The 27987-nt window shown below is 42.4% G+C and overlaps 3 protein-coding genes across 3 annotated transcripts; 1 reads left to right on the top strand and 2 right to left on the bottom strand.

The window, feature by feature from the left end:
* Positions 1-43: 43 nt before the first annotated feature.
* Positions 44-6501, top strand: glmna (glomulin, FKBP associated protein a). Its single transcript, XM_076745176.1, has 19 exons — positions 44-134; positions 453-515; positions 1172-1297; positions 1373-1486; positions 1761-1869; positions 1976-2264; positions 2415-2514; positions 2924-3105; positions 3238-3291; positions 3424-3454; positions 3972-4061; positions 4181-4222; positions 4393-4466; positions 4560-4644; positions 4777-4886; positions 5327-5390; positions 5561-5696; positions 5947-6017; positions 6114-6501. The coding sequence occupies exons 2-19, from the start codon at positions 477-479 to the stop codon at positions 6201-6203; spliced, it is 1806 nt and encodes a 601-aa protein (XP_076601291.1). The 5' UTR covers positions 44-134; positions 453-476; the 3' UTR covers positions 6204-6501.
* An 85-nt stretch (positions 6502-6586) lies between these two features.
* cdc7 (cell division cycle 7 homolog (S. cerevisiae)) lies at positions 6587-11379 on the bottom strand. The gene is made up of 11 exons (XM_076745045.1): positions 11362-11379; positions 11192-11303; positions 10938-11073; positions 10138-10231; positions 9831-9973; positions 9393-9738; positions 9070-9177; positions 8599-8774; positions 8380-8462; positions 8123-8272; positions 6587-7959 (listed from the first exon to the last, which is right to left on the bottom strand). Exons 1-11 carry the CDS (start codon positions 11377-11379, stop codon positions 7538-7540), a joined length of 1788 nt encoding a protein of 595 aa, XP_076601160.1. The 3' UTR covers positions 6587-7537.
* On the bottom strand, positions 11188-26832 carry hfm1 (helicase for meiosis 1). The gene is made up of 41 exons (XM_076745195.1): positions 26762-26832; positions 26536-26651; positions 25882-26191; positions 24999-25333; positions 24513-24554; positions 24320-24390; positions 24057-24189; positions 23571-23722; positions 23370-23447; positions 22865-23020; positions 22395-22595; positions 22153-22241; positions 21984-22027; positions 21748-21849; positions 20986-21131; positions 20744-20838; positions 20475-20608; positions 20325-20372; positions 20057-20137; positions 19796-19887; positions 19518-19624; positions 19337-19384; positions 19089-19186; positions 18864-18998; positions 18612-18697; positions 18329-18412; positions 18083-18240; positions 17838-17941; positions 17248-17433; positions 17044-17109; positions 16792-16916; positions 16499-16578; positions 16223-16317; positions 16019-16096; positions 14882-15172; positions 14657-14738; positions 14431-14530; positions 14075-14214; positions 13905-13948; positions 11490-11550; positions 11188-11278 (listed from the first exon to the last, which is right to left on the bottom strand). Exons 1-40 carry the CDS (start codon positions 26830-26832, stop codon positions 11525-11527), a joined length of 4629 nt encoding a protein of 1542 aa, XP_076601310.1. The 3' UTR covers positions 11188-11278; positions 11490-11524.
* Positions 26833-27987: the final 1155 nt, after the last annotated feature.

Genomic DNA, 27987 nt, shown 5'->3' with positions numbered 1-27987 from the left:
TTTGGATCGTTCAACTCTGACCGATGACGTCTTTCATTCTACGGCGAGTCAAAGCGGACAATCGAAGCTTTAGCACGCTTACCGGGTAGCGTGGTAGTTTTCACCGGCCTGTTTGGGACATGTAGGTAGCTGAGGTGGGTACCTAATATGTCCTATTTGTCACTTTGTAACTCGGCAACAGGGCTTACTGTTTGTGACTGTGTTTGGGTTGCTAGTATACCACAAAAAAAGTTCTGTTTTCAGGCTAACGGCTAAGCTAATTCAGAGTTGAAGACTAGCATCCATTGTCCAGTGCTCACAGCCCTCACAGGCTCCTCTGCCCCTAACTTTCACATAACCCGGATGTCACCACATATCAGTGATGAGTGGACGCTCTTGAATGATCAAACACTTGATTATCAGTTAGTGTGATATGCATCAGTTTGAAATGAGGTCTCTTGTTTGTCTTAAAGGGCTGCTGTGTGAAGATAACAGGGATGGCTCTGGAGCAGCTCAGTGATGTGGTCCAGAGATGTGTGAGTCCTTCAGGGGACTTGAGGGGGCTTCAACAAACCACCTCCACCCCCAGTGGTGGAGGAACTATCCAGATTCTTAACTCAAGTAAAAGTACTTAGAGCACATTGTGACTCTGGTACAAGTAGAAGTCATGCATTGAAAATGTTACTTTAGTAAAGTGCAAAAATATCATTAGGTAAATGTACTTCATATATCAAAAGTAAAAGTACTCATTGTAGAGAAATGGCTCCTGTGAGTGTATACAGTGTGTAGTGATGTACTATAGACTATTACGTAGTTTGCTGTTAGATTAGTATTACTCATGCATTAATGTTTGAAGCATCATTTTTCTCTTGTAGATGGTTGAGATGAAGCTATTTTTTTTAACTCTTTTATATTGGCCAGTAAATACTGATTATTTTCATCTGCTCGTTATTTTCTCGGTCAGTCCATTTGCTCTATATTATAGTCACAATTAAACAGCTCTAAATGATACCTTCAGCGTGTTATTGTGTGGTTCTGTTTACTGCACACACATTGGAGAAGCTGAAAAAAAGTGTTGATTAATTGCCTAATTTCTAATTCATTCACTGAAATTGTTCAACAGTAAGTCACTGCAGTAGAATGTGTGTATTTTCTCTCTTTGAGTCCCTCTTTTTGTCTCTGTTTCACACAGCAAGCCCTCCCTGATGACAGCTACACCGCTGAGGATCATGATATCTTCACTGTTGCTGGGCGGAGCTGCATCGAGGAGGGAAACAGCGCACAGGTCCTCAGTATTGTCCTGGATGAAAAGAATCAGGTATGTTGCTCAAAGCTGACCACTGTTTCAGCACATGGACTTTGCTGCATAACACTCCTCCATTTGTCTCTGTAGGACATCGTGAGATGTATGGGTTGGAATCTGCTACCACCCCTGATTCAGATTCTGCTGAGGAAAGAAGACAAGAACGTTTCTCAATGCCTCGCCATTTTCAACCACCTGCTACAGGTCTGTTCATCTGCACGACAGTCAGTGTCAGGAATGGATTGATCTGATTCACAGTGTTGATTACAGGATGTGGTAAACAATGAAATATTACAAATCTGACATTGTGAAGATGCTTAATGTCTTGAGTGTTGGGATGAAATTGTTCTTTTTTAGTCCACACAGAAATAACAGCAATAACAAAATGGCAAACACTGACAATCACAGCATCAGTAAGACCAGAAAATGCAAGAAATACTAAAAATAAAGATCAGAAAAGTGAAATGACTCATTCCAGACCTGCAGACCCAAGGAGCTGCTGATTGGTCTGTTGGAGCAGCTGGAGCAGGATGACCCCGACACCATAGCAGAGAGCCTCCATCTGCTGTTGAGCCCTCTACAGAAAGGTAAAGACCATTTCTTCAAGTATGTACTCCAATTTATTCTCAACATGTCAAGTCAAAGGCAGCCATTTTCACTGTTCCCCCTCTGTTGTCTGTGTCTTCCTGTAAGTGCTGCTGACCCTGGGCAGCCGCAAGGCGTCGTCCTTGGGCATGACCCTGTCCTCTGTGCTGGACCAGGTGGCCAAACTGCCTCTGCCTCACACCAAGGAGCAAGAGGAGGACGACGTGTTCTCCCTCTGTCGCTGCTGCACCGATCTCACAGACTTTGTCAGGCCCTTTGTGCACGAGGCCAAGCAAAGCATCCTGAACAGTAAGGCACAAACTGAGAGCGCAAACAAGACGGCGGGCGAACAGGACAAGGGTGAAGAGGATGAGCTGCGAACAGAGCTGCTAAAGTTGTGAGTGAGAAATATGAAATGATGAACAACTTGGCCTTGCATATAAAATATCTGCTCATATGTTTTCTCATGTTATGCGTTGGTTAGTAGCAGTATATGAAGCCTAATGCTGACACCAAGGTTGACTCCTTGTGTTTTCCTGTCCCATAGCTGTATGAAGACTCTGAGCCACCCTCTGCTGGAGGTCCAACTCAAGGATCCAGACACTTTGGCTGCGTCTCCTCTCAGGAATTTTGCCACAGAGATTTTGGTATTCATGCACCGCAATATTGTGAAAAGAGCTGATGCTGCTCTGTAACTTTGGTGTAAATGTTAGTTGGATCCTGCAAAGACTTCCACAGCAGTCGTTCCCAACTTTTTTCCTTAAGGGAGCTGATGACCCCTGACTAAGTGACATATTTGGATGGATGTTTTGTATATGCACCTTTTCACTGTGAAGTTTTGGTGACCCCTAGTGGTAGTCAGGAGCCCAGGTTGGGAACCAGTGTGTTGCAGTAATTTGTCAGTAAAACCAACTGCACTAGTTTTGAGCATTCAGTCATTTGAACCACTATGTATTATTCTAACCAAATATTTTAATCGTGCAGCCTTTTCACTCATGATTGGTCAGATCACCCTCTTACATGTTATCTCAACGACGAGCATCTTTCTTCGTACAGACCAGCCTCAGTGCTATCGGAGAGTCCCTCCCCAGTCTTGTGTACCAGCCTCTGTTGAAGAGAAAACACATTCCAGGCTTCCTGGAGGAGGAGGTGCGTTATCCTAAAGAGTCACTGGCCAGCTTGGCTCACCTCGTGTTCGTCCATCACCTGGCTGCAGACACATTCCCCAGTGTTTTCAGGTAAGATAGAAAAGATTGGTATAATCGCAAAAGCTTCTTCAAATGTGGCTAGAAATGAGCCCTGGACAGTGCTGATGATGATTCCTGCTGTTTGAACACTGTTAATCCTCCTGACTCTCTCTGTGTTTACAGTCCGGTGTTCTGTTTGCGGTGTAACATGGAGCATGTTTGCCTCCTCCTGTCCAGGTGAATACATGACACAGCATTATTCTGTCTGTTCTGTTCCATCCTGAATAAATACCGACTTGTATCAACCAGCTCATCTTTGTTGGCGCTGTGTGTTTGACCTGAACCTCTTGTAACCTTTTTCTCTGACAGAACTGAAGAGTCCAGGATTGAGAAAGGACTGGTGAGTCAAACTGAAACACTGAGTCCAACGTTGATTTTTTTTTTCTTTTTTTGAGACATTCTGAAGATTTATACTGTGGTTTCCAAATTCTCAGGTGATTATGTCACAGCGTAGCATTTGCTGTGACCTGTAATGAAGTGCTGTCTAGTAAAATGTACACATTTGTGTGAGAGCTTTAGTAGTCTACCTCGGGAAAACATCTGGTGACATACAGCAGCTCATAAACGTGTGTTTGATCCTCAGAGTGAGTTTAATGTCCATTAAATCAGTTGATCTCAACAGCTCTAAAAGTGTATTAAGAAAACAGGCTTAGTGAGGCACTGTAGACGGCCCATGAGGCTGTAGATGCTCATTACCCAGCAGGAAAACGGCTGATCAGATAAAAAGTGATGAGGAAGACCTCGCCACTGATCCCCCAGATCCATGCAAGCAACAGCATCAAGAGCAACAGGAAAAATGGGGAAAAAAAGTGTTGGAACGTTTGATGTGACATACGTGTGTTTGCCGTCACACACAGGAACTGTATGAGAAGAGCCTGGTGCGGGTGGAGGCTGGCAGTCTGCCTGCAGACCTGCTGGAGATCAAAAGCTTCCTGGCAGTCCCTCAGGTGAGCACAGCTCTCATTCAGACCTCAGCTTTTACTCTGCTGGGATTCTCACAGCGTGACGCTTCACCGATGTGCATATTATGTTGCGCTGAGTCATTGATTTCACTGTTTGTTTGCAGAACTTGGTGAAGGTCATGACGATATGTCCAAGGCACGATTTGGTGAGACTTCACTTAAGTAGATAATTTCGCAATGTTGGCTAATGTTATGTCATAAATAATGGACTTAACAATGACCCTTATTATAGCCTTGAAATGATTTCCCATGCATATAATTTGCATCTTTTGTTCTCTACATGTGTATATTTACACATTTGCTTCCTGGTCCACAGAGAACCAGAGGTCTGAAGGTTTTCCAGCTGAGCATCGATAAGTTTGACACTGAAGCCAAGTACAGGTTTTTCCAGTGAGCTCCACCTTTTCCTCCTTTAAAGTCATCAGAAGTGTCTTTCTGTTCCACCCTCCAACATCTTGACTTATCCCGATCGTCTCGTTTCAGGTACATGCTGAAAACCAGCAATCACTCGGGAGTCGAAGGCTACATCATTAAAAACATCAAGAACCAGATCGACTTTGCTCTGCAGGTGAGATGGCATTTTGATGTTCATGGGGGGCTGTCAGCTCTGTCGCCATTTTCGATGCAGTAACTAAGAGCTAAATGAGTGTCCGTCCAGAGGGACTCGTAAAAGTCTGCCTTTGTCTCCTCCTGTCCTCAGCCAGGTAACGGTAACACCTGGTTCGAGGGAGTTCACCTGCTGCCTTTGCTGCGCAAAGTTCTCAGTCTGCCCGATGGTCCAGAGACTGACCTCCTGCAGTACCTGGACAGGTCAGCACACACATGATACCCCATCCATCTTTTTTTTTTTTTTTTTTGCATTAGGTGAGAAGCAGTTGTTGCTGCTTTTAAAGAGCCAAGAGCCAACATGATATGCAGCGGAGTAGGTTCAGTGAGATAAATACAGCTAAAACGCTGACAAACTGGTCATTATTATTATGAAGCATTGCCGTGAATCATAGTGAAATAATACTGAAAGCCAGCTGAGGATTCCAAAAAATGGTTTTGAATGGATTGTATAGTATGTACAAGCATATATGTGCTTAATTTTCACATAATCTAAACTAGAAATGCACTTTTTTCCATTGTCAAATGAATAAAATGTGATTGAATCCTTTTAAAATAGTTCCATCCCATAAAGTTTTATAAGGAAGGAGGTGAATCATAAAAGTACAGTTTCTAAACTCATCTTTTTGTGTTGCTTTAAACAGAGTCATGGAGTCTCTGAACCTGCTGCGTTACCTTGTCATCAGAGACAAAGTGACAGAGAACCAGGTGAGTTTCACAGCAGGCCAGTCAGAAGACTGAAGTCAGTGACACTGAATGATGGTCTGATTGAATTTTGTGTGATTCAGTTACCTGCCGGGACGCTTAAACACCTCCCCACATGCTCCTGATTTCCAGAGTTCATCAGCTAACTCGTGTTGTTCTGCCGCTGTTTTCAGACGGGGATCTGGACTGAGCTGTATAAGATAGAAGATACGTTCATAAAGCCGCTCCGTGTTGGAGTGAACATGTCGAGAGCTCACTACGAGAGGGAGCTCCACAGCATCATGGAGACCAAGAGGAGCAAGTCCAAAGGTCAGACCAGCACTGGTTTATTAGCCCTGACACTGGAGTTTCACTTCCACCTTTATCAAACCACACGTTAACTTCCTTTGCAAAGATGGGAAAACTTTCTCAGGATAACAGCACGACTAAAGAGGCATGTGAAAATCTGTAAATCTGGTTTCATGTTCACCTACTTGGGTGTTTGTTGTTATAAATATGATAAAAATCTAATAATCTGTAACACAGCAGTGTTCTGACGGCCTGGATGTGTTTTCCACAGAGGAGTCGGTGCTCTCTGTGTCCGTTGGTGACGAGAAGCTGCCAAACATGACATCAGAGTCGCAGATTGAGGTCAGTGACGGTTTCATATTCACGGGACAATCGAACGGCGGTCCATTGTGCGTCTGTGCAGCGCTGACCTCGTTGAATTTTAATGTGTCCTTTCAGGCTCTGCACTCGGCCCTGCACACGTTTGACATGATGGAGAGCGTGTTGGTGCGAATAGAGGAGCTCACCGAGGTCAAGGCTGAGCTGTGAGCTCCGCCGTCAGACATCGTCGTCTCAGGCCCTCGACCACACACACACACAAAAAAAAAATGCCCACAACTGCTCTGCTGATTGTTTTAAAGAACGAGCAGCACCACATGTGGATGCACTTCTTCAAACCCCGAACAAATTGTGCTCTGTTTGTGTTTTTGTGTGTGTTTAGAATTAAGTGTAACTTTAAAATGTTGCATAATGTCCATAAAATATCCAAATAATGGCTGGGAAGTTTGTATTACTTCTATAATAAATAAACTTTTGTACATGTGGATTAAATAAGGTATTTACTGTTTATTCCAGTGTGTGTGATATTTTCTGTCATTAAACCCAAAAAATCTTTTCATCAATCTAATGATGCAGCCGCTTGCTTTGTTTTTCCCTTTATTAGACAAGGCAAAGTGGAGTGAGGCAGACTGTACGTTTTTCAGTGTTAGAAATTACCACAGCTGAAACAGACATTCCCCTACAGCAGCAACACTCACACTCATAAAATACTGATGGAATTCATATGCACCTTCAAATTAAAAGCCCGTTCATACAGCAGTCATGTGGTGTTATGGCAGCAGTGACAATAGTAAACAACATATGGACTCTTCCCTCTTGTCTTTGACAATTCAAGACTTTTTGTAACAACTTGGGGCATCACTCTACAGCAGGGAGGCGAGAGTGATAACAAGACAAAGTTTTGTATTTTTCTCTTTTGGTCTTTGAAGTAAAACACAGAATGTTAAATTAAAGCGGAATACAATCAGACAGAGAAAAGCTGAGTCTTCACAGAGATCAGGAACCTTCAGGGTTGAATATTTCACCAGACAGCTTGTAGATGGTTTGTTTTAAATCATTGTAAAACTATACAACCATTGACAATATAACGCCTTGAGTTGGTGCTTTTCCTACCAAGGTTACAGCTAACAGTACACACCTAGAGCTCTTTAAATGCCCATTCGCAAAGTACTTTGTTCCATAGCTGCCATAAAGAAAACATTTTTACTCTTTACTGCAGGCCTCTGACCCAGCCAGTCAAGCCTGTCTTGAATGGATCCGAATATTCAAATACATGAAGCACGTGTGGATGAGAGAGGACTTACTCCCTCACACAGAAATGTACCACATCTCTGTTCTCTTATTCTGCTCATTTCTCCACACTGGATTTAAGCTTTTCTCCACCTTGCTTTAAAAATCCGATGCGCAGCAGCGGAATCATTTCTCACAAGGGGAAAGACTTAAACTCTGTCAGGTGAATATAAAGTGTAACACCTTTTGTCTTTGCAGCTTTCGTAGTATGAAGCAAAGCCGAGGGAGCCAGCAGTCCCAGTCCTGCTGAGGTTTCACAGGTCTGTGAACAGTGGGTGCTGCAGGGCCTGAGCAGCTGTGATCCTGGTGGCAGGATTCAGGTCCAGCAGCCGGTCCAGCAGGTCGTAGGCCTCATCGGGAACTCTGTCCCAGCCCCGCTCATCTTCCGCCACCTTGCGGTCTGTCTCTGAGCTTTGTTTAGTGGTTTCTGTGCTCCCTGAATGTTCTCTGAGAGTTTCACCTGCTCCGTCTTTGTGCTGCTCAAATGTTCCTTCAGCCGGACGACGTGTCGGTGTATCATCTTGGATCTTGTGGCGACGGCTGGCGGTGGAGTCTTTGTTGGCTTCGGGAAGTGGCGTGACTTCATCGTCTGGTGACGGCCTCTGCCCTCTTAGCGTCTCACACAGCGTCCTGAGATTCTGCCGAGGCAGCTCCCGGCTACACACCACTGCCTTCCCTGAATGAGGTTCAGCCCAAAAACAGGTTCATTCTCTGCACAGAGGCTTCCAAACCTCACAAAATTCAACTCCTACATTGTTACAGTGACTGTCTGCGGTGACAAACAGCATTGCTGGATTAATCACAAAAACAGAAGCAGAACAAAAAATGCTCATACGCACCAAATGCCTTGGCAGCCTGGATGGTTTCTCTGGAGCCTCGTATGGTCATGATCTGAGTGAGGGCAATCAGGTCATCACTAGCTTTGAAGAACGGGTAACGACCACTGAGCAGCGAGAGCAGGATCACACCAGCTGACCACACGTCTATGGCTGCAGTACAGGAGGATAAGACAGGGGAGCGTGCGACAGCGCTAATCAGTAAGAGTGAGATTGTGTAGTTGCCAATCAATACAACAGTTATGCTTTGAGATACCAACCTGTTCCTTGGTTTGGACACTTTGTGAGGACTTCTGGTGCTCTGAAGCCTGGTGTTCCTGCCCTGGGAGCCACTTGCTGCTTCCTGTATTAATAAAAACACAAAGCAGGAGATTGAAAAGACACAAATCAGTGAAAGAAGAGCAAAAAATTAAATGTATGTGTTTTGTAAAAGTGTAATGAAAAAAGAGGTTTTCTTCTTCCTCTCTGTGTTTTGTTACCTGGACATGCAGATGTTGCAGACACGTTCTGTTAAGTAGCAGTTACAGGTGAGGCCCTGATGAACACTCCTCTGAGCTTTCTGACTGTTGCTCTGGGTCCTGACAGGCAGCGGGCCTCGGCTGGCTGAGGAGTACCTTCGGCTGGCTGGGTCCTCTGTTTTGCTGGGCTTCACCAGCTGAACAAAAGATTTCAAGATAGAAGACATGAAGAAAGAATACACTGAAAAATAAGAGGGTCTCATTAAAGCAAACAACGCCAGTCTAAAAACAAAAAAGTTTTCAGGATTATGTACTATACTAAAATACAAAACTTCCTTTTCTCCTTTACAGTGCAAGCCTGATAAATAGCTTTTAAATATTAGCAATTGATGCCATCTTGGTGGGATAACTCAGTGTTACAACACCTGATATTCAAAAGAACAAGAGTGACGCTTCTTATCCTTCTAAACCTTTGCTTCCCACCTTCCTTACCTCCATCTTCATGACAGCTTGTTTGGTGGTGGATGGAGCTGGAGTGCAGCTATTCAGGTTCCTCTCTCCAAACACAGGCCGTGACACTTTGCGCAGTCCAGGCAAATCCTAGAGAAAACACACAAAATTTAGCTGAAACCAACACATCAGTGCAGAAAGCAGAGGACAAACACAGATGCTTTAACAGACCCACGCAGGAAATTCAAAACTTCAGGCGTGTGATACCCAATAAACCTTAATTACACTAATTGACAATTTGACTTTTGATGGACAATAGACTCAGAAACACCAGTAACGGCAAAATATTGACTTAGTGCAGACACCTTTGTGTGCTTTGTGCGAGAGGTGGAGGTGGTGACGGTGGTGGTGGTGACAGAACGTGCTTTTTTAACCAGTGCTCTCCGAGGGGCTGAGGAGGATGTGGTGGTGGTGGGGGAAGAGGAGGAGGAAGGTGGCACAGTCGTGGACTGCCGTGGAGGCAGAGGTTGTGACATTGAGGCTGTGGTGGCTTTGGGAGGGAGTTTAGGTGGTGCTTTGCTCCTCTGTGTGGTGTCTTGTTTCCCTGTGGACCCTCCACCTTTTTGCGATGGCCTCTGCCTCACCACCTTCAGCAGCTCAATCTGGGTGTCTGCTGTGCCCTGAGCCAGGCCGAAGTCCACCAGCGCATACCTACACACGCATTGGAAACATGAGATTTAAATACGAACCGATCAGATGAAATTATGCAGCTGCACTCATCACAGACAGGCAGGACTGCTCACATTTTGCTGCTCCTGTTGTAGAGGAAATTGTTTGGTTTGATGTCTCGGTGAATGATACCAAACTGGTGGATGTGTCTCAAGGCCTTCAACAGGTGATAGATGTACAGCCGAACCTCTTCAAAGCTCAATGAGCCGATGATGTCCTGATGAATACATTTTGATTGGATCAGAAGTTTTAAATGGCATTTCAGCAAACACAGAAACAAGAACTTCGAGAAAGTGACTTGATGCTTTAAGTTTTACAGATTAGGTCCATGCCACGTTCAGTATGTCATGAAAAGGAACCAATGTGTGACATAGTACGTACCACAATAGCTTGATGCTCCATATAGGGCATGACAATCACTACATGGTCCTCCTTCCTGAAGCAGTACGTCACCCCCATCACATTCTCTCTGCCACTGCAAAAACAAAAAAAAAAAGGGGGGTGTCTCATTCCAAAAGTGAACTCATTTCTCTGCGGTGATGTCAGTCTTGGCCAGTCGCTTCCAAGAATTTATAAGAAAAACACATAAATGCACATTCCTACATCCAAATGAGCTCCTTGCCAAGCCACTCATCAGTGCACGTAGGTGTGTAGGTTCAGCTGAATCACACGTTAGACAAATGAAGAGCCCACACACCAATTAGCTACGGCATAAAAATAACCTTTAAGGAAAGAGATTAAACAGTTGTGATACCAAAGAGTTCTTTAATTCCCTATTTTAGAATTTGTGAGCACACAACTCTTACATGGATTATGCGTCAGCATGGTAACACGCCTGTAGCGAGTAAATAAGTCTCGAACCCTTTGACTGCAGTACAAACAGCACAGCCAGATAACACAAACAGCAGCAGAGAGGATCTACAGAGGGAATAATAAACTCCTTTTGAACCTGCTGTCAAAGGCTGATTATTATTACAACTGATCAGAAAAGTATGTTGGGTTTTTTTTTATTATGTTACAGTTATGTAATGCTTATTGCTAACCAACAAAGTCTAACAGCAAAACATATAAAGGTGATAAAAATCACAATAATCGATTCAAATTTGAACAAGATCACAAACAATAGATGAAGCAAAGCCTCTAAATGTGTTTTAAGATGTGAGCAACAACACGGGACTCACCCAGCAACGGTGAGACACTGAAGCTCAGCAGCGATGCGTGCAGGATGGCTGGTCGGGATGAGGTGCTTCAGGGCAAACATCTCTCTCTTCCCATCCTGCATCTGAGCCTCGCCCAGATACACCGAGCTGAACGTACCTGATGCACAGATTCACACACGTCATAAACACGTCACTTCTTCTGCTCCAGTGAATCCAACAAGGTGAGCAAGTTAGCACTGCAGAGGGTTAGGGTTAGGGTCAGACAGAGCATGTACCTTCGCCAATTTTGTCTATGATGCGGAAAACCTTGGCCAGCTGAGGGACAGCTTTGTAGAGAAACTCAATGTCTGTCTCCACATCCCCTGGAAGGAAACGAGCACAAACAGGCTGTCATAGATGGGCAAATTTGTCTTCCTCACTCTCTCAGATCAGCAAAAAAGGTAACATTTGCACAAAGTGACATTCACCTGACTTTGAAAAAAAAAAAAAAAAAAGTAAATATATTAGGGACATGCAAATACTGCTTCTTCAGCCAACCTTCACATATTACAAATGTGTTTTTGAGCAACTTACTTGGGACTTTGCTTCTCCTGTGCCCTCTGTCAGCTTTAATACAGACAGGAGACAACTCCATCTAAAAAGAGAGAGAAAGAAACTTTAGGAGGCTGGAAATGTTAATGAGTAAAACTAAAACATTTTCATTACAAACCTTACTATGCAGTTAGTCACTGTCATATGAACTTTAGGAAGCTGTCTTAAGTTGGACAGGGTATGGAGAGGCGCAGTGACTTGATTAAGCGAGAGGTTAATGGCAATTTACCTGATTACACTGGCAGATGGACGGAAGGAAATCTGTAAAGACTGTTTGCCTTACTCATTACAAAAAACTAGCATGCTACTGTTAGCTGCAGCCTGTCGGGCTAGCGGACAGCAGCTTGTTGAGGAAAACAAAAAAAACTCACCGCTGTATTTGGTCGCTAAGTGCCGTAGTTTCTCAAACAAATACGTCATAAACACGCCGTGCAGGTACGAGCTAAAGCTCCATTAGGATAATTTGAATACATAAATCTCGGTCGGTTTGCGGCCGAATAAAACCTTTTATTTCAGACTTTCAGCTTGGAGCTTTTCCGCCAACAACAAACTCCGCGCTAAAAGTGACGTCAGACACATCTCGCGTTACCCAGCACAAATCACGCGATATCGACCGTTCTCTCAGCGCATAGTTTGTCAGACTGAGACCAAAATCTACCTGATACTGAAGCGATACTAGCGTCCTGTTGTAATATCTGGGGCCTTATTCACAAAACACTCTCAAGCGGCTCCTAAGTGGGACAAGCACAACGTGTGTTAGTCCAGACTTTGGGATTCCAGTGTTTTAAGAGTAATTCTCGAGGGACACGACTGTGAGGCCCAATTCTACATCGATCCCTACACCCTTCCCCCTCCATGACGGAGCGACACACCCGCAGCTGTGGAGGGTACCTTAATTAAGGGGAAAGGTTAAAACATATTTGCAAGGTTTGGGACGCCCTCGCTTTTCTCCGACAGAAACAGATATTCGATCTAGATGGTATTCAAACATCTTTCGTCTACAGCGGCTTGTGTCGCATCCTTCAGGGGCGAGGTCCGCCATAAGGCACTATCTCAGCGTTGGTGTACAAGTGGCATGAAAACCTGTCCGTCCAGCTGTAATTGCATTGTGCTGTCGGAACCATTTTCCCAAACGCCCCTATCTGTCATTATTCTTGTCTCCTTTCATTTTTATTATTAACTTTTTAAAGAAATTGCTCAACACAGCCAATCAAGTCAAATTAAATGTACCCTTTTCTCGGGTATATAACGGCACGTTCGCTCCAAAATGTAATGTGGCCTAATCTTTAATTCAGTCATGTGTGCACGACTACAGTCCATCAAATGTCTGTTTAAGGTAAGGCAGCTTATTGCTTCTCCTTATGAAAAAACAGCACGGAACCACATTTGTACGCATGTAGCGTCCCGGACACAGAAGAGTGCTGCATATGCAACACACACACACACACCTGAGACGGCAATTTGAGCAACTCTGCAAGATTAGGACACAGGAAATATGTAGTAATCTTCATTAGTTCGTTGTTTTTTTGGCCGATCCTTAAATGAACATGAAGTAATAATGTGATAAAATGAATAAATAAAGGAGATCGATGTGTTAAATGTAGAATTACCCCATTCTAAAAAGGAGATTTGATCAATCACAAAACCCAATGTTTTATTTCATATGAAATTTGACACAATTTCTAGAATATCTAAAGCATGTTAATGAAATCTTTCTATTAATTAGATTTAATATTTTTTTTTTAACTAAAAATATACTAAAATACTAATTTAATCTAACCCAATCTAGTTGCTTTTCACACTTGTATTAATGAATACTTGATTTCACATTCACTCACACTGACTGGTCATCTGGCAACCAATCACTGTAGACAGTAAGTAAATTAATTCAGAAATATAATGATGATGGAAACAGGGTCAAGCCTGCTCCTCTCTCAGCTCAACAGTTCTCCCATTAAAAGTTGCTCTCAGCAGCTTTGCTAAGAGCTCTTAAGAGGAAACTCTTCATTAGGAACTTTAATCATCATTTAGGAGATCTCCTTATGTAAGACACTCTCTAAATATGGCTCAAAATCTGTATAGAGCTGTGATAAATTCAGAAATATGTCTACAGTATACACGTGTATTTACACACCAAAAATACTTGTCAGTTATTAAACTGCAAGCAGATTTACTGCTCAAGATTTCACAGAATCATCCAATAAACAGACTTTATTAAATAAATAAATTACATTAGTAACAATCAGAACTAACATCAGAAACAATTTCTTTTACAATATGAACATGTAATAGCATGACAGACATTTAAAACAGGCTACAATTTTTGCTAATGAAACATGAACATTGTCATATGTTTATGACATATTCAGTTAGACAGGCAGTACATCTAAAATATACCATCAAATATCCCAAGGAAAGCTTCCTCTTCTTTGCTGTTGCTGCTGAACATAGAGTAGATCAAAAAAAAGAGGCAAGAAATTAATTGAGTGAAAAGGTATGCTTTAGTGTACTAAGAAATAATATTGTAATGAGTCAGAAAAGAAGCTTGAAATGATCATTTCCTCTACCATCTGTCGATGGATGAGCTGCTGCTGGCTGGGACGCTCATTGAAAAGAAATCAAACCTTCTGGTAAGTGGAGCCACGTGGGTCTCAGGGAGAGCTTCTGGTGTTTTTACTGTGACCTCTTCACTGAATACGCTTGGCCTCTGCACAAGGAGGAAGAGAGGCAAGCATCACGTAGCTCAGCTACTGACCACACACCAGTGAAGTTTTCAGAAAGGTTAAGCTGTTTACAGGCACCTTTGAGTAAGCTTAACCTGGGTGTCAGAAACCCTTTTGCTATTAATAAACTAAAAGAATATCTCATGTAAACAACAGTGATCAGCATGTAGCCACTAAACAAGAGTAGCACACAAACATACCTTTCCTTTCCAGTCCAGTGTGATTCTGTTCTGTGGTCTCATTGTGACCAGTGAGGATCCTGGTTTTCTGATTTCAGGACTTAAATTTGGTGAAATCAGCCTAAAACACAAAAGTGTGACAAACGTTTTTACTGTTGGACCACTCCGTACCCTCTGAAAGGAGATTTCACACATCACTACACACCTTCCTGTAGGAGGTTATACGTGTTTAACTGTCTGGTCTTACCTCAGTGGTGTTCTTGCTGTTGTTCCACAGGGTTTGACTTTTGAGTCAAAGAGGAATACTGGTGATGATGACATGGCAAAGTCTACACATGAAACATATGCATGCTTATCAAAATCAGAACCAAAAAAGCTTGATTGCAATGACTTGTTCATGTGGAAAAACTAGTCACCTATTCTGATTTCTGACCTGTATCTCGTACACTAAAAGGAACTCAAACTTAACTACCTGGCATGTTGTAGTCTACAGACTGCTGGACTTGAGGTTGTGCATCAGTTGGACACGAGGCCAATGATGTCTCAGTGGCATGCACCAAGTTCTCATCATCAAAGTCGCTCCAGTCGTCCCATTCATTCCCAAGGTCAAAGTTGACAGTCGGTATTTGTGAGGATGGTGCAGTTTGGCAGTGAGATACACCAGTCTTTGTATAAGCTGAGTCGGTTGTACTGAATTGGTTTAGATGTGGTTTATGGTCTCCACTTGCACCAACACTGATATCTGGGTTCATCCACACAGAGGAGCCTAAACACAGATGAATTAAATAAAAAGGACAAATAGACCATCAAATGTAACTGCACTTTGGCCTTTCTTGGATTTAATCTGAACTCCTGGGTTTTTTAAAGCCCATAATTGGTGGCTTTGCATGTTTTCTACTCTTCACTGCAAACTTGAGTAGTGCTTCAAAGATGATCATATAGGCAATTGTCTTGGGCAAATTATATTGATACAGTATTATCTCAATGATTGCTGAAATTACATACAAACATTGTGTTGAAATGTGTACATTTTTATTTTCATTTTCAAATGCATTTTAATGTGAAACATAATGTGTAAAAATGTTCTCCATTTTGCATTCTTCTGGCTCTGCCAAGTTAATTATGCTTTATCTGCCTTCTGTCATGTATTAAGTTGCACGTCTTCCTCCTTCATATCAATGGGGTCTATTAAATTTCGTCAAAGTCTTTTCTTAATATGCTGTACTTCTCATTTTCAGGCATGTATTTTCTTACAAGAAATACTTTTAAAGTGTATATTTAGGGGGACTGTTTTCTGTGATTCTTTCAGGCACTGATAATGTATTTCATCTTGATTATGTATCAAGTCCTATCATGAGCCGCTGGCACAATGAAGTCAGAATGATGTAATCACAATGGTGTCTTAACATATCCTGCTCTTTGTCACGTTGGTAATTTGGGCGTTGCCTTTTCAGTCACACAAAACTTTTTTGGGAGCAATAATCCAGTGTGTGGAGACTCTGGCCACATAAGAGGAGGGGGTGTGCACAGGTTCCTCTCCATAAGTGTACTGACTATGGCATGCTATGGTATCGAGTAATGAGGTTGAGTTGGTTGACAATACTTTGATGGTGAGCATGAGATGTAGCAGGCGTTTGGGGAGGCTCCTCCATCGTCCTGTGCAAGTCCTCCACATTGTCTTCATAATCTCAAAAGGAGAGAGAGTGATGAGTGATGATGAGACAGAAAAATACAGTCAGATCATGTGATTGTTAAATGTGACTGCGATGTTAGGGAGTGTGTTGACTCCATCTTCTTCGTGCCATTTGTTTACCACCGTCAACGTTGTCCAGATGAAGGATGTCTGGCAGGTGAGCCCAGTCTCCTCCTGTCAGACCCACTGAAGCCTCATAACGACCCCCTCCATACCTTCATCAAATAAAATGTGACATGAATATAATTCAGCATCAAGCCACCAGATTTCATTGAAACCAAGCACATTTACACAAATATTAATGCTGCATTTAAGAAGCTAATTTGCAGCAGTTGCTAAGAGAACCACTCAAATGTTTGCATGAATCAAATACATCTAAAATGTGGGTGGGCATACCTGGGAACATGTGGCCTCTCTTTGGGTTTGAAAGCAAACTGCTGCATGTCGACAGACGCAGACTTCTCACTCATTTTAATCTTGAAATAAAACCAACCATCAAACACAGACTGGTTCAGCTTTGTCATACAGACAGACAGACTCTCATGAGCACGTAAGAAAGACACTGGTAGTGTTTGTCAAAGTATAGTTGTCTTATAGGACTATTTTTGCAATTCTCATTTGGTACAATAATATAAAACACACGATGCATATGCAGCTTGCACATATATACATACATATGATAACCTCACCTTGAGTCGTTTGACAGGAGTCTGTGTGAGTGTGTCACACCTGCTCCTCAGGTCTTTCAAATAGGAAGAGAAACTAGATTCTTGATTTGCTGACCTCTTTCTTGTCACTGTCACACCTACTTTACCTGGGGGGGGGTTACACACATTTGACAATTTGGAGGAAGAGGACCTCTTTCATGACAGGCACACAAAGTAGATAAAGAAATGCACAAAAACACATGGACACAGTGAAAGATGTGTAATTGTACTCACAGCAGTCATGACCACAGAGATCCTTATTCTTGCAGAAGTGGTTGCACTGTCTTGTATTGCCTGAGTCTGATTGTGAAACTGTCATATTTGAATAAGAGAGAAACAAAAAAACATCTCAACTATCAGTCTGCCATTAAAGAAATGCTATACTGAAATATATCATATTTCAGCATCAACAAAATCATCAGTAACAAAGTGGCGTGCCTGGGTCTGAAGCAGATGCTGTGTTTTCCCACTGAGCTGCAGCCTGATCTGTAGACTGTGGTTGCAGTGCAGAGTGCTGCGGTCTCTGTCCAGTACGATCATATGATATGTTGTATGGATTATCAGTTCCAAACCTCCTGGCTCCAGAGTAGTACACGTTGAACTTCTGCTGGATGTCTAAGCCGACTATAGGAGAGCAAAAGGCCCAAATGTAAAGTCAGTGCACTTCCTGCACAGCATCTATTGGCTGTCCAGTCCAGGAGTCTGCCTGTGGGATGTGCTAAAACAAGATGTACATTTTATATAAAAGTAAGACAACCCTAAAATTTGTGTTTTTTTATTTGATGGCTATGGATGTCACAATTCGAGTTCAATACAGCAAAAATGACAAATGCCAGAAAATAGGTCAGATTTTTGAGAATTGTTGAAATTGGTAAAAGGTTTATATTTCTTATAGCTACTGAAAGCTTGTCCTGAACAACACAACATACTGTCATCCCCCTCTATGATATAGGAAGTGATATACAGGATATCTGTACATACTGTGGATACATTTCTGTGCGAAATGCAAAGGTATTTCCATGGTTTACCATAGTCTGAGCTGATGAGATTGACACTGATCTCCTCTCCTTTGGAGGCTTTTGCCACCTCAATCTTCTTTGACCAGCTTCCACACTTCAAAAGCACCAAGTCCCTGGAAAACAGACAAGAGGCTGTCTGCTGAAAATCAATCGACTACATATTCTCAAACCAGGCTCTGTCTTTGTTTTAGGTAATGGTGAAAGGCTTGTGTTGTGTTTTGTGCCACAAAAGTGATGGGAGCCAAGAGCCTCACGTGAGTTTCTGTAGGAAGACCACTGTGTTGTCCGAGTTTCCAATGATCAGAGACACATAGTGGTGGGTGGGAGCTGTTCTCCTGGACAGCAGCTGTGCTTGGTTTTTTAGGTTCACCTTTACCACAATCTCTGCCATGGCACAGCTATACCTCGGAAGCTACAGGACACAGATGCACCTTTAAATAAAATGACTAAAACTGAAAAGCTCTAGTAGATGTGGTTTCCCTTTGACAAAAAAACTTTACCTGCTCCAAAGTAACTTCATACTTGGGCAGATGTATGACAGATTCTCTGATTTGGCTGCCAAATGGTGGATGTCTGTTGAGAATCTGAAGAAAAGAAACAAAGTTCAGGTGCCGCTTCACATAACATTCCCAGTCAGCACAATCAGCTGTGAGCTACGGTGATCACAGCTGGAGCATCAGAGCCTGGTGTGTACATTGCCACTGATCCAGCTCAAACAATGGTTAAATCAAATGCTTTGAATGATCAAGAAGTGTTTTCTTATCAAATATTACACAGACTGACCAGCTCAAGCTCTCTGGGGTTGGTTTGCTCTATTTTGCTGAAAGTGGTGAGTCCAGCGTTCACCATGGCAGTTGATAGGGTCTGGCCTGAAACACACAGTGAATATTATCAAATGTTAATATTTAGTTTGACACTGCATGTGCATCTAATAAAAAACGTTTGGTTTACGAATTAATTCATTCTGTACAAGAATGAGTCCAAGGAGCACCAAATGTCTACATGCACAGCGTATGGACATAGTAATGTATCCACCTATCTTCTCCAGCTGTTTGGAAACATAGGGTGAGTTTTCCCAGAGCTTGGCTCTGAAGCACTTAGCCAGGATCAGGGAGTTGAGAAGAGCAGAAAAACCAGTCTTGGATGGCTGACACAAAAACTCTGACAGGCCTGATTAGGATCAAAATACAATCAAAGCTCAAAAGAAATGTAGTCAGAGAGCACTCTGATTATTTGTTAACCCTGATTTACCCAACATACATTTGCTGATGCGCATCCCATTCCTGAAGATCGCTGCTGTGTCCTGTGTGAGTCCAAACTCTTGAATTGAGATGGAACCAAGCTGAGCCTGAATCAAGCTAAAGACAAGGCAATAAAACACATAATATGTACAGTGGACAGTCTATAAGAAATCTATGATACGATAAATAATGCAGTAAAATTCGTAAACCAGTATTTTAATTCAGCATTGTATGTCCACTGGGAAAACACTGATTGAATACACCTACCAGTTCACTTTCATCTCACTGGTTTTGATCTTTCCCTCAAAGGGAAACCTGGAAAAAATACATAAACATCCAATTTATGGCTAATGTGTCTACCTTCACCATTATGCATTTGCAATCCAAAAGTTAAAATCAGTGGTTATGATTCTGTATCTGCAACTGTCAGCCCTGAAACATGTCTGACCTGATGGTGATCCTGTTCTTGTCCCTGTTCAAAGTGTTCAAAGGCCTCTTCTCGTTCATTCTCAGCTGAATGTCGCTGAACTCTCTGCTCTTCGACACCAGCTCAATCTGTACATACAACCATTTTTGATCTGAATGGAATTGTCTTTACCGTATACAACATCCAAATAATTCAAATGATGTCGTTTTGCAGGAATCCTGCCTAACAACACAAAACGTCACTACATCTGCATTTTAATCAAAAACGTAAGTAGTGTCCAGTCTTATCAGCAGACCCACCAGGTCAGACAGGTTCTCAGTGCCAGTCACTTTGCTGAACTGTTTCATGGTGTCAAAGGCGACACAGTACCTCGCCATCAACCTGCCGGCCTCTGCAACAAAAACAAACTTCTTCACAGTTTCATATCTTCAATACAAGGCTCAGTTGAAAAAGAAAAGCACAGTTAAAGGTGAAAATAACAACCATATCAGTGAAACTATGTTAAAAACAAAAACAGGAGTTCATCTTTTACCAAGCATTTAAACACATTTCCCCTCTACCTGCTGGTTTGATGTTGATATCCTCATCCATGTTGATCAGACCAATGGAGGACAGAGAGTTGAGGTTCCTTAAACACAGTTCTATGAGAGGACAAGAGAAACAGCAATTACTTAAACTACATTAGTGTGGGGGTAGTGTTAGTAATGTGCAGCTTAAAGATAAGTAGCTTCATGATTTAAATTCAGTGATAGAGTGTCCGCCTAACAGCAACATGCGACTTCAGTGACTTCAAAGACATCAAACACAGGAAAAACAGTCTTGGCCCACCTTGCAATTTTGCTTCAATTCCGTGTCTGTCTAAGTCGGCGGAGAAACCTGATATTGGTGTTGAAGCACAATGTATGCACCAGATTAACAGACAGTAATGCAGAAGAAGCTGGACACTAACTCTGATCTGTGTGTATTTTGAGCTCTGACCGTAGTGGGTGGGGTTCTTCAGGACTCTGATGTAGAGGAGGGTGGAGCGTATCCAGTCCAGAGCCATGCTGACATCACTGATGGTTTGGAGAACAATCTCAGCATTCAGGTGCTCCACCAGGTGACAGTGTAAGCTGTGGAAAAGAAGTATACTGTTAGCTTGTGCACTACTGTGTAATCTCTTTCCAATGCAAGCAAGAGTAAGAGAAAGATAGACTGACAGAGAAAAGAGGAAGAAGAAGAAATGTCAAGTGACTGAGCTGTCATACCTGCTCTCAATGATTTCCATCCCATTCATGAGCTTCATGTACTTGTCTTTGGTTTGGATCTTGGTCATGATCACTGCAGTTGCTGATGTGTCAAACTAGAGGGAGAAAAGTCATTTAGTTCATGGCATCATTCTAAAACTAGCTGTTGCTATCTTAATTACTTCACTGTATTGAAGAAATGCTATTTACATAAGAGCTTCCATTATTCCATTATTAGTGTTCCATTATTATTCTGCCATTACTTGTGGTCTTCCAGCTCGGCCTATCATCTGCAGCAAGTCGGCCTCGCTGTACTCCTCGCAGGAGCCTGCCACATACTGCATGGTAGACTTGATCACAACCAGATGAGCTGGCAGGTTCACCCCCATGGCCAGAGTCCTGGTGGTAACTAGGATATTAAAAATCAGACCACAAGCAAATTCAGTGGCCATGAAATACAACGAAAACCTGGTTTCAAATTGTTTGTGATTGTTGTGCACTTGTCAGGCTCCTCGTTCCTCCTCCTCAGCCACATTTGTGTTTTCCCAGGCCCTTTGCTGCTACTCTCCACTTATCCAGTAAATGCTCTTGGCCTTTCTCTCCCTTCCCTGCTCTCCCATGACGTCACAGCTCCACCCGACCATAACACCTGTTCTCACTTCCGTTATCTACTCTGCAGTCTCATTTGTTGTGATAAGCATATCTGAAAATCTTAACCTGTTTGCATCTTCATTTGCAGCTGGTGTATATCACTTCAGTCAATATGGGTAGGAAAACACTGCATATTGCTTTTAGCATAAAAATATAGCACTATAGGTCATTCAAGCCATACTTTCTGTAATTTATATAGCTTGTGTTGAGGCCTTGAAATTATGATATACAATATGAAATACTGCATGCTTCAGCTGTCGTAACTCGGCTGTGACACTTGTCTTTCCTGTTTGTCTGCAGCTTTATTTTGCATGCTTATATAATCACATATCCAGTTACAAGAAGATAAAACTGTATTATTGACAATGTCTCACAGAGGACAGGCAGGTCTCCCAGAGTAAAGGCCTTTTCTATCAACTTTCTATCAGACAAGTCAACTCCTGCATGGTGATAACCGACTCCTATCATCACCAGATCTGGAACACAACCAAAGCACAACATGCTGTTACACAGTTGATAGCTATAGTCATAATTAAATAAATGGGTCTTGGCTGGAACTGGGTTCATATTCTGCATCTGGTGGGTCTAGACATTCGAAAAGGGGGCTCACCTCTCAGTTTTGAATCCAGAATAGAGTTTGCATATTTTAACAACCTAAACAGATCAAAGAGTAACAAAAAGATCAAGCTTTCAGTTAAATTAAAAAGCAAAAACAAGGTTTTGATGAATAATTGCACATGTGAGAGGAATGTGTATGTATGGATTAGTAAGAAACATACCTTTGCTTGTGCTCCATGCTCATTATGAACCGAGCATCCTTAGCCAGAACTGTAGCTGACTGCTGGGCTCCTTTCCTTGTAGAGCAAAACTACAGAATGACATAATTATTATACCATGACATACTCTAACCCCACCATCCTATTTAACCCTTTATGACCCTGTTCAATGACTTGAAAAAGAAGGAAAACAACTGCACAAGCAGGAAAGAGAACATAGAGTTTGGCCCAACATTTACACCCACCACCAGCGCAGGCTTCTGGTCGGAGTATGTTTGTATGATGCTGGCCATCTTGTAATTGAGTGACAGGTCAAACTTGAACTCTGTTTGGTTTGGGCTGCAGGGGAATCCCAGCACCACCTTCCTCAGCTTCACTGGACGGTGGCTCTCATCCATTGCGAGATACGTGGCTGGACCACTCTCGTTAGACAGCCAGTCTGCTATCTAACAACAGGCAGACAAAACAACAATCAGCCCCAGGTTACACTTGGAATACAGGACAAACACAGAATTGTGTTGATACATCACAGTGCAATAATGGAGTGCCCGTCTTAATTTGTCGCTATTTTTAAGCATTTGTCTGACTCAATCACAAAACAGTGGACTCCAAACAGGTTTTCCATATGAAATATATGACTTGTCCACATTGTCTTTTGAATTCTCTTATCCTTAACAAACTATTGCAGTGCTCTTTCACTGACTCTGTCACTTACATCAGAGATGTTAGGAATGGTGGCCGATACAGCCACAAACCTCATAGAAAGGCCTGTCTTTGGATTCTGTGCTGTCCTGTAGGCATGTACGGCCTTCATCCTGCTCACCACCACTTCCAGGGTGGCACCACGGGTCGAATCCTTCACCACATGCACCTGGATGAACAACATTTGTCATCTTATACTTGGCTTTACAAAAAGGTTCAACAGAGACACTGGTATGTATGTAGGTATAATAAAATTAAGCTGTCCTTTATCACTGTAGTTCATTATAAGGGGTTCATCTCAGCCTGGAATAACTACACAAGCTGTATGCACTCTCATAATACATAAGACCAGAACATGATGTACCATATTTTTTTAATGGCTAAACTTGTGAAATGAAGGGCAGAGGGTAATGATGTGTCATCACACAATGTGGCATAATTAAACACAGTGTTATACAGACAGCTCACGTGATGCAATGAACACTGAGAAATCGGCCTGAGAACAAACAAACCCTGACCTCATCAATAAGGAAGAGCCTGACTAGCTGCAACAGACAGTTATCCTTCCATTTTCTAGTCATGCTGTCCCATTTTTCCTAAGAAAAAAAAGATAGACAACATGGTCTAATCAATTAAGACTTCAAATTTTAGTTCTGATTCTCATCTTTCCTCATTTTTGTTGCAGTTGTATGATTGAGATGTTGCACGGTGTCACACACAGGCGTGGTCAAGATGATGTGGGAGTCCTGAATCTCAAAGAAGTCATCGATCTCTGTGTCGCCCGTCAGCTCCTTACAGCTCAGTCCCAGAGGACCAAACTTGTTCTTCCAGCTCTCAAAGCACTGACTGCAGAGAGCTTTGATAGGGGCCACTGGCAAGAACAAAGAGTGAATCTTTTTACAAGACAGTTCTTTGTACCTCAGAAATACCTTAAATCTATAATTGAATCAAAAATCCAAACACTCTGGAAATGACACACTAAGCCAGTCAGGAAAAACACCAAAGCCCCAGTGCATGATTACAGTCAGGTGTGTTGTGCTGAAACGCTGTTGCTCTTCACAGACGATAAGATGAGTTTTCATTAGGTAAAGAATTTCATCCTGCTGCCTGAATTTTGATACACAAGCTCATACACACAATATTGAGACTACGCGGACTGGACTTATGTGGTTATATTCATAAGGTCTACACAATAGTATGCTCACTATAGACAGCTTTGACATCTCTCCAGGGCTCTGAGGTTTCCATTAGCAGGCGAATGATGGCCAGTTCAAACAGTACTGTTTTACCAGATCCGGTAGGAGCACATGCCACAAAGTTCTTACCCGTGTAAAGAACCTGTGAACAAACCAAACACTCCAAGATACACTCACACGTACAGTACATTTGAACAGGTTGCAACAAAACAATGAAATCTGTCATGCTATTTATAATCCTCAGCATGTTGAGGCATTCAGGTAATGCTTACGTCATCCAGTGCTTTTGACTGAACATAGTTGAAAAAGGGGAACTCGCTGAAGACAGATCTGAACTTAGCTGCTGTATTAGCATGGTTCAGAAAATCAAACCACATCACTTATGAAATGCACTCCAAGCATTCTAACACAGACTGCAGAGACTGTCTAAATGATGTTGTCTTACAGGAGCAACAGAAAGGATACGAATTTCAGAAACTGGTCGTAAAACTCCAGACCCAGAAGACCCTGAAATGTATACAGTCAAAATAATCACAAGTTCGTTTTCAGTCATTCTTCTCACTGATTACACTCACCTTGATGTTAATATGAAAGGTTTAACATGTCTGTAGGCCATAAAATCAAGGGATTTTATGTCGCACTAACTGTAAAGTAAAAATGCAGATATTCTACAGACTGCATGTGGTTACAAAGGTTTCTGCTGTTACTGTTTGCTGTTTCCACTGCCTTACTATTCACCACCTAGTGCCCAGCATGTTTCATTACAATGGAGCGGTCAATGGGGGGAGCTCACCTCATTTCACCTCATCACATCCAAACACATTGTGGCAGCTGCTGCCATGGCTAGACATGGGCATGCTCATTAGCTGCAACACTTTACAGAAGCTATATGAGTGTTACAAACATATGAGCACAGCGCCTGTCTGTGACTGTGTTAATGCAGTGCAGCACCTTGTATGCAGAGCGGCTGAGGCGTCATGGGCGGAACGAAGGCTCTCTTTGTGCCCTTGTCCTGCATCTCTGCATGTGCCGCCTGCTGCGGGGGTCGGCCACTCGCTGCAGATGAGCCCAGAGGAGGGGGGGGTGAGAAGCGGGGCTTAGTGGAGAAAGGAGGAGCCGCCTGGCTAACTGTCGCCCGTGGCGGCTGAAGAGGAGGAGGCACTGTCGCCATGGCAACCTGACTGAGAAAAGTTTGAGGTCTGGATGCTGTCTGGCTGCAGCTCCTACTGAGGTCATATGTGTTTGACGAGTCACCTCCATTGTTCAACACCTGAACCTTGAACAAGCTGTTGTGAGAGGGAGGAGAGTATATGGATGGAATAAAGAACTGAAAGAGGAGGAAGGTAGAATGTGAGAGGGGAACTATGGCTGCTGCTGCTGCAAGCTGGGAGGTTTATTTGAAGGACAGGCCCTGTGGCCTCTGGCAACGAAGCTAACATGCAGGAAGGTTTAGCATATTTTCATGTTCTTATGAACTGTCCACTGGTGTAAAAATCAAGCCTCTTCAGGATTTGCTGCAGTACCATCTTAACTAAGTGTATCATGGACTCCAAAAATTTGAGAGTTTAAAGAGTAAGTCAGCACTACATTACATTTCTTGACAGCGAAAAACCAGAAATATGTTTTTTTATATAGTGAATGACATAAAGCCTACAAATTAAAGCTTTTTTTTTTAAATTATGACCAGCATCTGCCTCCAAAGAAAGAAAATTCTCGTTGACCAGTTTTTTACAGCCTTAAATTTTTAGCATTTTGTACTGTCTGGAAAGGATGTACACATGCTCTTTAATTCACAATCAGGTGAATGTCATCTTGACAAATAACTGACACTTGCCTTCTCCGTAGAGGTGGGACTCTGCTGTGGTCCAGAGACAAACACCTCCCACTGACGGCCACATGATCAGGGTCCTGCAGGGTTTCATCTCCACCCCTGCCACTCTGACTGGCACCCCGAGAGTAATCCATGAACCCTTCACTTCCCCAAAGGCTATCAGATCTGCTGGGGCAGTTGCTGCCAACCCGAGTTTCAATCTCTGTCTCACCATTCTTGGAACTGTAAGGACTGTTGATTTTTGATGGTAAAACCTTAAGGCCAGCTGATGCCTTGAAAGGAGGCAGGAACGTCTTGGGTTTTTGTGAGGAACCTTTGACATTAAAGATTGGACAAGGAGAGCGTTATCAAACCAAGTTGTTAGTAGCTGTAATTTGGTGCTCATACAAATTAAGGTTGACTCTTTTGCTGGCTTATAAAAATGCAAGGGATTTACTAAGATGTAGTTATACAAGTGATTATGAGAATATATCACAAGACCCAGATCCTGTTTGTTTACGCAAGTCAAGGAAAATTGGGAAAGCTTTCAAGCCTATTCAAGCTATTGTGTCAGTGAGTCATACAGTTAAATTTGGTAGGGCTTCAATAGGCCAGATACTGAGCAGTTTACTCAAGCCCAGGGAAAAGGAATTCAACCTAATCCAGAGCACAACATACTGTATAGGGTGGAGAGAAACTCTGCCTCCTCCTGCATATCCTGAGTGTCTGGAATCTGAGAAAGAGAGGGAGGCACTTCCAGCTGCCATGGACTGGCCTCCTGGTGTAGTGGCTTTCTGTCAAATGCAATCCAGGGGAGACAAAAAAAAACAAAACAAACAAAAACATTTATTCATCTGAGATAGTGAGAAGAGAGGGAAGATGAGGAGCACCTCTTTGTACTCACACTTGGTGGACAATGGGTTTCTCAAAAAACAGGTTGTCTAGGGACAAGGTGCAGTCATTGGAATCCAACATCTCATCAGATTATGCAGGCACTCACAAATCTGAATGCAAAGCAGGGCAATGTCAATCAGTCACCATTGGTTCTTAGTTAGGGGCATCTTGCTACAAGAAAAAACAAACCAGAGATACTTGTATTTATAGCTATTTGTTTACAACAGAAATATAACTTACAATATAACACTCAAAACTACTGTGTGAGGCCTTTTGAAGTTTTGTTGTGGTCTGTGGCAACATGACTAACATGGAATATCATATTTTTCCTTCCAATGGCATATAGTTAGTTAGCTATATAATTATCAAGTAGTGTATGGATTCGAACTATCTGAGAGGTTAAAGAGAAAATCCCCACCACATTCTATATTTGGACACAAAAAACTGGAAACGTGCGATAGCTTGTTAGCAATATCCCTGCTGATCTGGCTTATGCATTCAACATTTCTTATAGACATGACAGATCTGAATGGTCTCTAAGTAGCCCACCTGCTGAACAAAGCTATATGAGGAATGTTTTTGTACTATAAGTGAGAAAGTTAAGTATCTCATAGTAAAATAATATACAAAGTCTAACCAAAATAATGGCCAAAATAGTGCAATTAGCTACCTAGGCTTTGCTAACTTTAACATTAGCTGGGGGGCTAGTGAACAACAAGCTAACAACTTTCAATGGGGCACTGTGACTAACTGTTTTCAGTTAGCTGCACAGTTGCCTAACCTAGTTTAAGCAAGGGCTTTTGTCTGTTTCAAAGTTATCTATGCTATTTTCTCGTTGTGTACCCACCTGTGATAATGAACAACTCCATAGGATCAACTCAGTTTAGTCAGGTCAGAGGTTAACCCTTGACTCCACTACATTTGACTTCTTAGTTTGTGCCTTACGTTTTCACGCGGCAGAACCACCTAACAGTAACTTAATTAGGACATTTTCATCGAAATAAACAGTACTAAAGCTAGACTTTTTTTTAATTAAAATATTAGTTGTACCTAAATATTCTTATCAAAATTTGAGTGGGCAGGCGATAGCAACCGTTTACTCTGGAATTAATTTCATACTCTGTCGAGTGTGTTCAAACAACGTATTTTCTCGTGTAAACACACGAGACTAGGAGGACCCGCACCGGCTAATCACCGGCTACGAAAGCAACAAAGACCTGTGAGAAGTCGACCATG

The sequence above is a fragment of the Chaetodon auriga genome, chromosome 12 (assembly GCF_051107435.1).
Source record: "Chaetodon auriga isolate fChaAug3 chromosome 12, fChaAug3.hap1, whole genome shotgun sequence".
In the NCBI taxonomy this organism is placed as follows: Eukaryota; Metazoa; Chordata; class Actinopteri; order Chaetodontiformes; family Chaetodontidae; genus Chaetodon; species Chaetodon auriga.
This window is presented reverse-complemented; position numbering and strand designations above follow the sequence as displayed.

Coding starts and splice junctions, on each gene's coding strand:
- hfm1 (XM_076745195.1), bottom strand. CDS start 26,832: ATGTTGGATTCCAATGACTGCACCTTGTCCCTAGACAACCTGTTTTTT. Junction 26,192..26,535: donor GTTTCTCTCCACCCTATACA/GTATGTTGTGCT, acceptor TTAATGTCAAAG/GTTCCTCACAAAAACCCAAG. Junction 19,888..20,056: donor TATCAACATCAAACCAGCAG/GTAGAGGGGAAA, acceptor TTTTTGTTGCAG/AGGCCGGCAGGTTGATGGCG.
- glmna (XM_076745176.1), top strand. CDS start 477: ATGGCTCTGGAGCAGCTCAGTGATGTGGTCCAGAGATGT. Junction 4,062..4,180: donor GCTTCCTGGCAGTCCCTCAG/GTGAGCACAGCT, acceptor GTTTGTTTGCAG/AACTTGGTGAAGGTCATGAC. Junction 5,391..5,560: donor ACAAAGTGACAGAGAACCAG/GTGAGTTTCACA, acceptor CGCTGTTTTCAG/ACGGGGATCTGGACTGAGCT.
- cdc7 (XM_076745045.1), bottom strand. Junction 9,178..9,392: donor CTCGCACAAAGCACACAAAG/GTGTCTGCACTA, acceptor TGTTTTCTCTAG/GATTTGCCTGGACTGCGCAA. Junction 8,273..8,379: donor GTGTCCAAACCAAGGAACAG/GTTGGTATCTCA, acceptor CCTGTACTGCAG/CCATAGACGTGTGGTCAGCT.